Here is a 14,336-nt window from a genome sequence, read left to right on the forward strand (position 1 = left end):
GGAACCCTTATTAGCAGGATCGATCAATTCTGTCGGCTTCTCTTAAAAAGATAAATCGTGTTCATTGAAAAGCTTGGGGCTATCGACAACACTTATGTTGCAATCGTGTTTGACCTACGATGGGCGTGCGGCGACTCAAAAACAGCCGTTTTTTAGAAGTTTTGTACCAGCTTCCTGTATCTGGTTCGTACAGAAATCCGTAAAGCGGCTGTCCACGACTCGCCTTGCGGACATCACGGGGGAACGCGACTGCAGCATTAGTCTCGGTATTTGATCATTTTGGCATGTTTAAAATATTGTGCAACACGACCGTTGTCAAACAATCCTTGTTACCTTGCTCAGCTAGGATGGCCAGGCGTCGACGGAAAGTATTTTGATCTAGTTTAATTAATTAATTAAATTGATTACAGTGCAAAAGTGGGACCGTAAAGGCTGAAACAGCTGCATCCTCAAGCAAATCGTTCCAGCAGTGGGAATCTCAATTAATGATATAGCAATTATTATCTCTCTAGGCGTATGTGGTCTATGCTTTCATTCTGAACAATTTCTTCAAACCCTTTTGGAACTTCCGATATTTGAAGGTATAAATCACCGGATTGATACACATATTCACGAAGGCAATGTAGACAGACGCGTAGAATACTGGACCATTTAGATCAATTGGCCCACCGAGATTATAGTACAAAAATACAATCTGATTCGGGGTCCAGCAAATTACGTACGTTATGCAGACGATAAGGAGAGTTTTTATCACGTTCTTTCGCGCCTTTTCTCGGTAGTTGGGCAAACCTGGCTCGGCGGTTGTTACGTCGGATCGGGTTTCTGTGGATGGGTTGCCGACGTCCTCAACTCTCTGTCTCATCAGCTTTCCGATTCTGATGTAGACGTAGGCAATGATGATGAGAGGGATTACGAACTCAACGATCACGGTTAGACAACCGATAAAACCCCTGATAAAGTTGCTTTCGTATTTGACGATGCATCGACCATCGACGTGCTGGTTGACGACCATCCAATGGATGCCGTACCCGAAGCCAACGATCCAAGGAGCAACAGCGACTCCAGCTGCACGACGATAACTGAACTTATTGCGGTAAGCCACCGGATACATGACTGCGAAGTATCGCTCGAGTGCTAGCATGACCAGATTGTACGTCGACGAGATAATGGTCCCCCAGAATATATAACCCGAGTTCCAGAAAGAGCAGATGAAATTGGCAGCCATCTTCTGCTTCGGTACGGCGGGATGTGGAGCGATGAACGTTATGAAAAGAAATATCGATGTCGTCATGTCGATGATGGATTGGTTGGCGATGAAGAGGTTGGTGATGTTTCGTAGATCCTTGACGGCAATCATCACGACTAGGACAAGACCGTTGCCGATGATTCCAATGGAGCCAAGGATGGAATAGATGGCCACTGCTACAAGTCTGGACGATCCTGGGTCGGTGAGCGGAGGCGGTTCCGAAGTAATATTCATTTTTATCGTTATTCTGTAAACCTTATAAGCAGAGTATTTCGTTGCTGAGTTGATTAACTGATTAGGATGGCGAGTATTAAGATAGTTTAATAGGTTTTCTAACTTCTCCCGGTAAGACTGTCGAAGAAACTACGGCATTACAAACTTGTGCTCATTTTGAAAAATATGAACGCTTGTAGAGCGGGATCGCATAAACTCGATTATTGTAGAATCAGTGACGATGATTTCGAACACATGAGAGAACAGTGATCATGATGACAATGAGCTTCATCACGTGACACTGCTGAACATGAGCAAATTTCATTGCGAAGAGAATTCCATGTTTATCAGCCGATGATTGTAAGATTGACTCGAGGGCGAGAGCGTGCATCTGATAATGAATGACAACTAGAATAGAAACTCGGCGATCGAGAAGACACTTGGCGTTGAAGAAAGCACTGTCATATTTTGTAGTCGTTCTCGCGATATGGTTTGAAAAGCGATTGCGTACGTTTAATGGGTTTACTTTGTACTGTGCTGGTTGTTGCAGAAAGGAGTTTCGTTTAAACGGGAGTCATAATATCAAACCGGTATCAAGCACAAGTCAGGAATGAGTGCTTTTGATTGGTCGAAAATCCAAGTGCTTATGAGTTTTAGAGTTAATAATAATAATGTTCCGCATTTACCCCGGTCGGATACTTGCATGCCCGCATGCAATGTATGCACCTTCTCCACTCCCTTGGGACCATTCCAACAAGAGTTCCAGGACTCAATTGCTAGGCATACTACACAGGCTTTCGCATCCTACCGGGTACCCATTTAACACCTGGGGCCTGTTGCATAAAGCTTTTACCTGAGCAAGCTCTGGTAAAAACTGAAAACTAAGGTTAGTCTGATCTCTGCCATTGACTTTAACACAGGGCAAAAACTCAAGGTAAAAAACAACCTGAGATTTTTCAGGTAAAAAGTTTTATGCAACGGGCCTCTGGGTGGAGAGTGGCACATTGAGGATTGACGCCTTGCCAAAGGACGATAAGCCATGGTGGGATTCGAACACAAGACCCTCTGATTACAAGGCGAGTGTCAGAACCGCTACGCCGCGGCGCTTCCACTATTCTTCCACAGAGTTGCGTTTGATTGTAATTCATTATACAAACTGGCTTTTGTCTCAGCCACACCAAAACAACCGACTCGGTTTCGATCGATTGTACATCTATGAAAATAGCGTAATACTTCTTATTGGTCTTCATTCGGTTTCGTGGGTATGACTGAGCGTACGATATATCTAGACATTAACTACATGAAAATTATTATACGGGGGTATATCGTAACACGGCATTGAAAGGACCCTAAAGAGTTAGAATGCTGGCTCACATGAACGACTTTTAGAAAAGTATCCAGGGTTTGTGTGTTGCGATGGGACATGAAAAGAGAATGGAGCATGAGGGGGAGAGAAAGAGAGATCTCTATGGAGTGAGAGAGTAGGGAGAGAGGAAGCAAGATTGATAGAAAAAGAAAGGGGATGGAGAGCAACATGATAGATGACGACTGTAGAAGTTCATGTTAACATGCTGATCAATATTGTCAGCTATATATTCATAAATAGCAAGATATAATTATGCCTTCGTTTTAATTTAGACACCATCTGTCACTGGCGTCCGCCCAGTCTTCACGACCAAGAAAAATAAAAAAGAAGATAGAAAAGAATAGGGATAAGGGAGAACTGTGATATTATTTTCTGAATATTATGTCTAAATCTATCATATTTTTGGTAATATAAATGTTGTTTGCTTTGCTCGCTCGCAACTTTTTTAATTTCATGCCCCCTCAAAATTTTTGGCTCATTACGTCACTTCCTTTTCTCTCTCATTCCATCATTCTTTCTGACCCTCCTCTCTCCGACAATCACTCACTTAATCTTTCCCTCTCTCACACACTCTTTAACTTCTATCCATTCAGCCATCCAGCTATATTTCTCTATCTATTTATCTATCTATCTGTCTGCCTGTCTGCTTATCTATCTACCTATCTATCCATCTATCTTTCGATCTATGTATCTATCTCTCTATCTATCTGACTATCTATCTGTCTATCTATCTTTCTCCCTCTTTATCAATCTATCTATCTGTATATCTATCTTATCTTATGAAAGGATGATGAAAGGAGCGATCTTTTGAATACACAAAAATGTGAAGTCCTGAACGGGCTTTCTCTGTCGCAGGCTCGCAGCACCTCTTTGGAACTAAATGCAATTAAATCTTAGGAAAATTTATCATACAATATAATCGTTTTGATAGAGACTTTCAAACCTAATTTCAAGTCTTAGATATATTTTCTATAAGAAGCAGTTCTTGGCATTAATACACCAATTCACTCTCGTCCACTCACAACATGGTCTACCTCCATTTAGTCTGTCATTCCATTTGTCTAACATTTGGTCCAATGACCATTTGGTCCAATCATCATGTTGTCTAATCACTAGTTTGTCTATGACCATTTCGTCTCATAACCAGTTGGTCTATTATGTGTTTTATTTTCATTCATTTTACCCAATTTTAGACCAAATGGTATATGGACTAAATGGCCATTGAACCAATTGGTTATTAGGCAAAATGGTGAGTGGACGAAATAGCAATAAGACCATGTGGTAATTGGAAGAATTGGTATTGCACCAAATGAAAATAAACCACAAAAAGCAGATTAATAGCAAAAAAAATTATATAAACTGTGCTTGTGCATCTTCGGCTCCCTATAATTTTGGCATAAAATTGGACCACAAATACATTTTAACCAGAGCTCAGAATTATGATCATTAAAAGTAAAAAAAAATCTGCCAATCATCAATCAAAATAAACAAACCATCACTCTTTTTAACTATATTTCCCAGTATCTTTTAATACCATCATCCGCCGTCTCATCCATTTTTCGCAAATGGAAAAAAAAATTATAAATCTTGACATGCTTGTCATTATAAACAATACATCTACCTGTACATAGTTATATGCAATGTTCCCACATCCCAGTGAAAGCAAACTTTTACATGGTGGTACATGGTACAATCAACTCTTTCTTATTAGGCAATATTTTCATAAATATCAAACGATCCATTACTGTAATAACTCTTATCACATACATGTAACAGAGATATACCTTAGCATACAGAAGGAACTTAAAATGCAGTTTAGGAAAGACTTCTTAACAGTTTAAGGAATAATCAATGGTCCATTACGGTAAAATAGAGCAAAGGAAATGTACAGAATAAGATTGCGGAAAATGGAGTTCAAGGAAAGACTTATCAAATAGTATTGTGATTGGATAAATTATATTGAAGTCCTAGCTACTGACAAAGACATTGAAAATTCATATGATTTTGCTCAAAATTAGGTAATGAACAGCAGTTTCAATAGAAGTGTGTAAATATTATCAACAATTAAAAAAAAAGGAAATTCTTAGAGAGGAGCTTCTCGGAATGGTCAAATTTTAAAATTGTTTCCTCCAAATTGACAATGATTGATAAAAGGTACTGAATGAGCAATTTTCCACACAAAACATTTTATTTTTTGTAATTTGAATTTAAACAACCAGGAATTAAATTATGATTTTTTTCCCCTGGATATTAGCAACCTAATTCACAATATCTACACATCTGTATATCATTACAGTATTAAGTCTCTATGGTGATAAATTCGGTGCAAAAATATTACTGCTAGAATACAATATGTGATCTTTAACACAAAACTGTATCCCTAAACAAGACAATTCACCTCTTCTGATTAAGTATCGACTAAAAAAATATACTTCATGCAGAATGACAGTTTATTTCTGCAAATCAATTACTTGCTTAATCCAAATGAAACATCAGTTTATTTTTCAGTCACAGTGCTTCTCTTTTGTACTTCCTTTCACTTTGCAGCATGGCTTACATGAATTTGAACATTCAATTATTTTCTTTTTTGCTTGAAAAAAGCTCATGTAATGCTAAGAAACTACATAATTCTTTCCATAAAGGGGGATACACAAAGTAGTGCTTCGGAGGGGAGACTCAACCCTACTATCCAAAAGCAATGCTTATTATTCAAGGAAATACATTGTACAAATGATAACTTTGCAGATTGGAACAAATAAGATGGCAAAGTAATTCAAAAAAAAAATAATGAGTTGTGTGTACATATTTGATACAATGTATATTTTTCATAAACAAGTAGGATTTCACAGACAGAAAGCCTTTGCAGGAACTTGCATACAAGAAAACAAGCTTGAGGCACCAATCACCAAATTTGCTCATGTGATCAAAATTTCTAAACTGTAAATATAGCTTGATTTTCATACAGTATTTTTCTGCAGTTTAAAATATGATCTGCTGCCTTGAACACATAACGTTATATGGATGTTTAATTGAGGGTTCTGCTCACCTCTTTCTAGGCTTATTCACTGTATTTCAAATTCATCTTGCCTTTTTCACTATTAAGGAGACGCACAGCTTTATCTCTTGAATTACTGAATTTTTTTAAAATTCAAACAATAACATGGGTGGCATCCTGATGAGGATAACATATTTTACCTCTAATAATAAAGAATCTTAATCCACAGTTCTAAGGAATGCTTGCTGTCATCATACATGTACGTATTCAATATTCATGACAGAGATAATTGACTCAATGAAATTCATTGTATGTACTCACATTGGGTGATTTCAAGTCCGGTGTTGGCTTTGGTGTTGGAAGCACAATTTGGATTGCTTCCCCTAGTTCTAAAACCTATTCTAAGTTTGTAAAACTGATCCAGATCACATTATTGACATCTCATCATTGGTGAGTGACTTTTCAGGACCATCTTCATTCTATATTTGGTGTTATACTCCTGTAAAATTAACCTAACACGAACACCCAAAGGTCAACACTGAAATTGAAATCACCCATTGTGCCTTCCTTCCCATTTCATAACAAATCATTTTTTGGAAAACTTTGAACACAAGACTACACAAGTTTGTAGTTTAAATGAACTGGCAACCGGCACTCCATAAGAGAGTATGAATCGTTTAACCTATCAAGGAAAAAAAAAATTGAAGTTCTTTTGCTACCTGCAGCATGCTGTGGAAACTAGGTACTTGATTTTTACATATTTTGAAAGATATATTGGGTTTTTAAATTCAAACTCTTTTGTTATTGCAGATCTATCTTTAAGTACAAAATGTTGTTGAATACAATAGATTTGGTCTTTACAATAAAATCATACACAGATACAAAAATATCGATTAAATTTGACTAGGCTAATTTCTCAATAAACGGCCCTTGATTGGGCGGTGTGTCATTATAAATCTGTACATTATCATTATGGATGTAACACCCCTTGTAAAATGAACACTGTAAGTAAATAAATACAATTCATTAAATGGGAATATACAGTGACTTCTTACGCTTTTAATATTGTCCATATAATAGATTCATTTCACATAATCACTATCATATTATAGGCTAACGAGTATAAATTGTGATGTTGCAATGAATGCAAACGTCATGAATCGTTTCGAAAGTTTCAGAAGCGTGCAATGAGTCATATTGTCACTTATCATTCAGAATGTATAGATATGCCTTGTATTAAGAAAATTATGTAAATTGCATTCAGTCCATGATCTTTTTAACTATAAGTTCTTTCATTATCAGTCCGCTCATTTGTGGAGAAAGCCCATTGATCTTCTTTGCAAAAGTGAGAACCATTGTTTTTTTTTCCAATTTAGATAAATTCTGACCATTCTACAAACTAATTTAAGACTAAAATTCCCATGTATCATCATCACTTGAGATTAATCAAATCGATTACAAACTGTTTGTGATTTAATTTCTTGTTCTTGACGCAGAACACATGCAGCTACCAATGAAGGCCATAAAATCTCTCTGTGTTATATTCATTACTATTAACTGAAAAAAGCAGGGAAATATTAATTACTAACGCCTCCCAGGGCTGTCTAAGCTATAGCTATATGTAAGCAAACAATATAGGGAATTTAGGGATGCAGAGGGAAATAATACATACTATAAAATAGAAAACACATATTCAGAACCTGTGTAAAGTTATTCATACATGTACTTAAAACATAAAATGGAATAAATCTGTGAATATAATACCCTTTGTATGTGAGTAACTAAAGAATTACAAAAATAGAATTGAGAATATATGCTTAATAGAACTTATAATGCAAAGAAAAAAAACAATATGTCACATGATTTACATCAGATATATTTTCCACTGAATGGAATTTCTTGAAGACATTGCAGAAAATAAAGAATGCAATGCATTGTGGGGAGGATAAATCCCGTTCATGCTGCTTTAAACATAAAATATGATGAAATAAATCTCTATTGAAAGACATTTTCATATAAACATACATGTAGGATTATTAATGGAAGCAATCAAAACATAAACTGTTCTGTCATTCACAGAAATAATATGCAGAAAAAAATGTATAAAATTACATGCATTACTGTTAGCAGAGCTGAAATTATTACTCTTTGAGAAATGAACTATTTTCTGGTTTAATTCATAACCACATTGTTGATACATGTAAATGCAAATCAGTCGCAGAAATTGTCAGTGAAGTATAGATTAATGATAAGCGTGTAGTTGGCTAATTTCTTGACCAATGGACTCACTTCCAGAAACACTATAGCCATGTACACATCTGTGTGATCTAAACCGTGTCTTACAAAGAGTTGGAGTAGATCATTCAACCATAACTATGGAAAGCCAGCAACATCAACATCTAAAATGCATGTTTGTTCAAAATGTTTTAGAGATATGATGTATATTCACACATTCATTGTTTCTTGACGATTCAGTATGCTCCTCCTTTTTTTTACAAAGATATTATACAAATATCCTGTAGGAAAAATTATGACAATGATGGCTTTCCATATAGTTCAGGTTGATTGGATCAGTCACAAGTCTTTAAAAAACAGGGTCCAGAGGCCCGTTGCAGAAAAAGTTGCAATCAATCGCAGCTCTAAATATCATGCGCAACTTGATTTTCAACCAATCAACAGAGCGCGTTTGGGACTTGGGTTTTATTTTTTGGCTTACGTTTAAACGCAACTCTTTCTGCAATGGACCCCAGATCAAGTAAAAAATGGTCATAATTTACAATGACTGATCCAGCAAGGTGGCTGATCAATATTTGTGGTCTGACAAGATGTCCAACCTGCCAACTTTCCTTGATGTTGACTAACTGAGCACAGAGGTGTCTCACTGTTATTGTGATGGTAACTTAAAAAAAAAATAGACCATTGGATTAAACGTCTGACAGGCCATTTCATGGACCACTCTCCAGGTTGGTAGATGTTCTCCAAGGGATGTTTGCAAGGCCTTTCTTTCGTTGATAATTAGGCGTTCCATTCGCTCTCAGGACCATGCTATGATCTATGTGAGCCCTGGTAACCGGACGCCATCTAAGGGATGTTCCCAAGGTCTTTCTTTTATTGACAGTTAGGCGTTCCACTCGCTCTCCGGACCATACTATGATCTATGTGAGACCTGGTACCCAGACGCCATCAAAGGGATGTTCGCAAGCTCTTTCTTTTATTGACAGGCGTTCCATTCGCTCTCAGGACCATGCAATGATCTATGTGAGACCTGGTAACCAGACGCCATCAAAGGGATGTTCGCAAGGTCTTTCTTTCGTTGACAGTGAGGCGTTCCACTCGCTCTCCGGACCATGCTATGATCTATGTGAGCCCTGGTAACCAGATGCCATCTAAGGGATGTTCACGAGGCATTTCTTTCGTTGAGAGTTATGCGTTCCATTCGCTCTCAGGACCATGCTATGGTCTATGTGGGACCTGGTAACCAGATGCTATCCTAGTGATGTACACAAGGTCTTTCATTCTTTGATGTAGGCGTTCTAACCGCTCTCTGGACCATGCGTGGTGATCAGATCTCATACTTCATCAACAATATCCATCATTGCAAATAACAGTCATGAACGGACAGATCGGAATGCTTTGTGTAAGTAAAGCCATCAAAAGCCAATCCATGATTTCATGAAAAGCTGCTGTAAATTGGTCTCCTTCTATAAACATACATTCTATAACCATACAAAAGCCTCGACGATTGAAATGGATGTATTATCATACATTCACTTTTGTGCACACTTAATAGAAGTTCTGTCTTGCAGATACATGGGCAATGTCATCTTTTTGTCCTGCCTCAGCTATACTTCATGTGAGTTGTCTGGTTCGAGGAAGATCTGGAATTATCCATCAAAGACACTTCCATGCCAAAGAATAATGTTACATAATGATGCTCAAACATCTCTGAAATGGTTTGGGCTTACTTGGTAACACATGAAGTCACAAAGCTGATAATGTCACTTTGCAAACATGATACACATGGTGATAACATTTCCAAATAACTCTTGCATATCTCATCAAGTGTGTGATGATATGTGAGCAACTTGATTCATATTTTTAAAGATCATTTTAACACACATCTTCAGGTACAGAGAGAGACAGAAGTTGAGCAAATGTTGCTGTAGTCCAATGCCCAGGTTTAGCCAGACTCTTAGTTGCAGTCCCACCTGCTGTTTTCTGTGCAGTTCTATAAAACAATGTCTATGGGGTTATAGCTCATGACCGAAAGATATTGTCAAACTCTAATAAGACAAACTCCATGACTTGGTTCTGATAGACGGTAGCCATGGTCATGTTCATACTCTCTCTCTCGGGCCACATCAGGGTCGGGCCGAAGACCGTCGCCAGATTCTTGGCCGGCATACGGTTGTGCTGGACATTATCCATCACCCTGGGGAGATAGAGATGAAAGAGAATTGATGATCATACCATGGCACTTAAATATTTGTAGAAATTACTTTTCTCATTAAATATATCATGGTTACATTTATTTTGACAATTTCAGCTCTCCTTTTCATTTTGGTTGTTTGTTATTTGAATCTCCATTTCAGTACATTTTAATTTTTCTAAGTATGAAATATGGTCTCTATAAAGATCTAGTGAAAACAAATTAAAGCAATATAGCACATATTCATCACCAAGAATTTTAGCATGTCTTGAAATTGTGTGGTACTTTTGCATATAACACAAAAGTTGGCGATTGATTGCTTAAAGTGATTGGTTAACATTGGTTTGACTTTTAAAAAATCTGGGCTAGAAAGTCACACTTGTCACCTGTGTCTGTGATATGTTACAAAAATGAAGCCCAGAAAAAATTGCGTTCAAAAATAATCATTTAGTGCTTCAAAAATTGAAATATAAAGTGACCGGAAACCCCATCTTAATTTCATCCAATACACTTATATGTACTATTTAGGCTTCTATAAGACCCCTCTTTACAAAATGGGGGTTTGCCTTGTAGTTTTAGCTTTTCATTCTCAATAATGGTTGTTTTCAGGGTTTATTAGTTCTAATACATGCACTTGTATGGTAGGGGGTCCTAAGGCTGCGCGGGTCCTAAAGCTACGCACCACTCATCGCGCATGCAATTTTTATGGCAAATGCGCACTCTGTGTGTGGAACTGTGACTGCAGAGTGACGAACGAATCCTATTCATTTTTTTTCTACAGAGGCTGCCGTAAACCTCTAAATGCAGATAAAACCAACAACTGTTGGTATTTTGGAGTTATATTCGCTTTAATTTTATTTTATCCTATAATAATTTGAATATATTTTAGAAATTGAGGCACAGGAAATACTATTTTTTTGCATGATAAATCGAGTGCGTAGCTTTAGGACCCCTTCTACATCGGGCGACAAAATCAAGAGGTGTTTGGAAAACATGGCGGGATTTTCGTATTAGTGAGTGTTGCGATATTTTCCTCTTGGTAAATGATCTTTAGAATGTTTGCCACAAATTAGTGAAATATAATTTGTTGAAATATAAAAATTGGGACAGTTTTTATTGTTTGAAAACAAAGTGCGCAGCTTTAGGTCCCCCCATCACATGTTTCATCTTGGTTTGAGAATTTTTTAAATCGGCTGCTCACAAAGTTAAACAATACCTTTAATGAAATAGCCTATCAAGACCACCATTGCATGCGCATTTTGCTCCATAGATTGACTAGGAACCAAACAGAAGTTTTCTTTCAAATTAGTGATTAATCACTAACCTTTATGTTGCATTGCCCAGAGTACAGGGCCCTGTCTCACAAAGAGTTGCGATTGATCCAATCAACCACAACTATGAATGGCCAGCAACGTAGACATCTAACATGCAAATTTGTTCAAAATATTTTCTATATATGATTTATATTCATGCATTCATCGTTCTCTAGAAGATTCAGTGTGATTCTCTTTGTTTTCTAAGGAGATTGTGTAAATTTCTTGTAGAAAAAAATTATGATATGGATGGATTTCCATACAGTAGTAACTAATTGGATCAATCGTAACTCTTTGTAAGATGGGGCCAAGAACACAGTCCATAAGATTGATCCTGACTAACCTTTTGAGATGTGAGAAGAGTGTGAAGATTGTATCTTGATTTACCCGAGGCATCTCACTAAACAGGGCTCGGAATGCCAGGATCTTCTGATCTAGAATAGGTATTTGAGCTGTTAAAACAAATTGATCAGAAAAGATGATAGTTAGGCTTCCTTTTTCCATTTCCATTCAATGTCTACTGTTGAAAAAAAAAATATCAAGGAAAAATAATCAGACACATTTTGAACATCTAGGGTCACTGTAGGTTTTCCATTCTGATTATTGTTCGGCTTAAAGGGACATGTACATGTATTTGCTAACATTGATTTGACTTTTAAAAATCTGAGCTGCGAGGTCCCACTTGTCACCTGCACCTGTGATTTGTTACAAAAAGAAAAAAAAGAAAAAATCGTGTCCGAAAATCATTATTAAGTGCTTCAAAAAAGGGAAATACAAAGTGACCGGAAAAACCATCTTAATTTCATCCATACACTTATGTGTTCTATTATTATCGGCACGATAGAAATTGCACAAAACCATCAATTATAACGTATATCAAAAGGATTTCTTTCATTTAGGTTTAGGTTGACAGAAAGGCATTCATGTACATTTTTCATCTCTCCTTTGATATTTTTTACATTACATGTCTACAACGTTAGCATATGCCTTTAATAGGCACAATTTCCATCACAGTAATTGCAAGCAGAACAAAATAAAATAGGCTCAAGGTCCTGTTGTATAGTGGTCACGGTTAATTACCATTTCGCCTATTGCCAACTCATCCACTCATCACATGGTCTACCTTCATTCAGTCTGATGCCATTCCGTCCATCAACATTTTGTCTAATATACAAATCATGCATGCAGCCAAGTGCGTTAGTGGAAATGCAGAGCACGCGAGGTTTCTTTAGATAGGTGCCGCACTGTGCAAGAGCTGCTTGCGGCGAGTGCCCAGTGTTCATCATCTGAAGAAACCGAGCTTTCTCTGCATTTACTTTTACGCACGACAGAGCAAGTGCATTATTTGTTTTATAAAATAGCAACACAGAAAAAAAATTCTTAAAATGTTACAGTAAAGTTTTGTTGGACTTCTACCGCACTGGTTACCTTGAGAGTGCAATATCAATTTTCGTTGCGCGCTTTTTGCACTGCCGTGCAGTGCACAAAAAAGTTGGATGTCATGTGACTCGTATTGGCCAATCGCGATGCTTGAAATAATACACCTATTTTATAACAATTACAGTTATTTTATCATCACTTCGTCTATTCACCAGTTTGTATATGACCACTTTGTCTCATAACCCCTTGGTCTAATATCCATTTTATTTTCATTCATTTTGCCCGATTAACACTTAGAACAAACAGTATATGGACTAAATGGCTATTGGACCAGCTGGTTATTATATGAAATGGAGAGCGGATGAAATGCCAATTAGACCATGTAGATAGTGGATGAAGTGATGGTAGACCAAATGATAGTCTACAACTTGGTAATTGGACAAACTGGCAATAGACTGTGGTAACTAACAATCGTAATAAGCCAGTTCATGACCTTTGTAATTTTTCATTAGGATAAGCACTATCATTTATTTTCAAATGTAGATGCTTTATCGGTAGAGTAGAGTATTCAAATTCTACGAACAAAAGGCATTGTATAGACCAGGTGACTAGAATAGTACATCAGGGATAGTTTGGAAATCTGTTTTATTGCCTGCCTCTGGCACATTTGACTATTGTTTAGGCTACTGTCAAATACCAGTGATAATGAAGACTTTTGTTTCTCTTCAGCTTGGATGTGATGAAAAGAATATTTCAAAAGGAATACACGAATAATCATCAAATCACAAATGCCTATGTCAGTGAATTTGAAAACCACCTTCATGGTTATCTCAAATGATCTTTTACTGCGTGTGCGCAGCTAACAACCGTGAACAGGCTTATTACATGGTCCAACTGAAACCAAGATCACCACTGATTGGCCATCTTAGCATCAAAGTTGTAGAGTTAGTGGAGTTTCATGGCCCATTGGATTAGTCTCCTGATTTTGAAACAGAGGGTTGTTGGTTCAAATCCCAGCCATAGCATAATATCCTTTGGCAAGAAATTGATCCACATTGCACTGCACTCGACCCAGGTGAGGTAGATGGGTACCTGGCAGCAATTTAGCTCTGCTACAGCCAGTAATTATGGTTCATTTATTGTGGAGCCCTTAAATACTTCTGAATATAGGTGTTAAACATTACACAAGCAGGGCCCCCATCTTACAAAGAGCTACAATTGATCCAATCAATCACAACTATGGAAAGCCAGCAACGTCAACATCTGAAATGCATGTTTGTTCAAAATATTTTAGAGATATGACATATAATGTATTTTGCGCGATACAAAAACGTTTCATTATTATTATTATAATCATGAATCCTTGTAAACAAAGGAGAACACACCAAACTGTC

General features: G+C 37.1%; 2 protein-coding genes across 4 annotated transcripts in view; both read right to left on the reverse strand.

The window, feature by feature from the left end:
* Positions 1–523: 523 nt before the first annotated feature.
* Positions 524–1,480, reverse strand: LOC121426607 (galanin receptor 2b-like). Its single transcript, XM_041622965.1, has one exon. The coding sequence runs from the start codon at positions 1,478–1,480 to the stop codon at positions 524–526; it is 957 nt and encodes a 318-aa protein (XP_041478899.1).
* Positions 1,481–8,821: 7,341 nt separating this feature from the next.
* Positions 8,822–14,336, reverse strand: part of LOC121426401 (rho GTPase-activating protein 27-like) — a 56,652-nt gene continuing 51,137 nt past the window's right edge. For all 3 annotated transcript variants that reach the window (XM_041622691.1, XM_041622692.1, XM_041622693.1), the window contains 2 exons: positions 11,906–12,014; positions 8,822–10,252 (listed from right to left, as the gene is read on the reverse strand). In XM_041622691.1, the coding sequence (XP_041478625.1) occupies positions 10,078–10,252; positions 11,906–12,014 (284 nt within the window). In that variant the 3' untranslated portion in view covers positions 8,822–10,077. The remainder of the gene's footprint in view (positions 10,253–11,905; positions 12,015–14,336) is intronic.

Source organism: Lytechinus variegatus, chromosome 13, assembly GCF_018143015.1.
Source record: "Lytechinus variegatus isolate NC3 chromosome 13, Lvar_3.0, whole genome shotgun sequence".
In the NCBI taxonomy this organism is placed as follows: Eukaryota; Metazoa; Echinodermata; class Echinoidea; order Temnopleuroida; family Toxopneustidae; genus Lytechinus; species Lytechinus variegatus.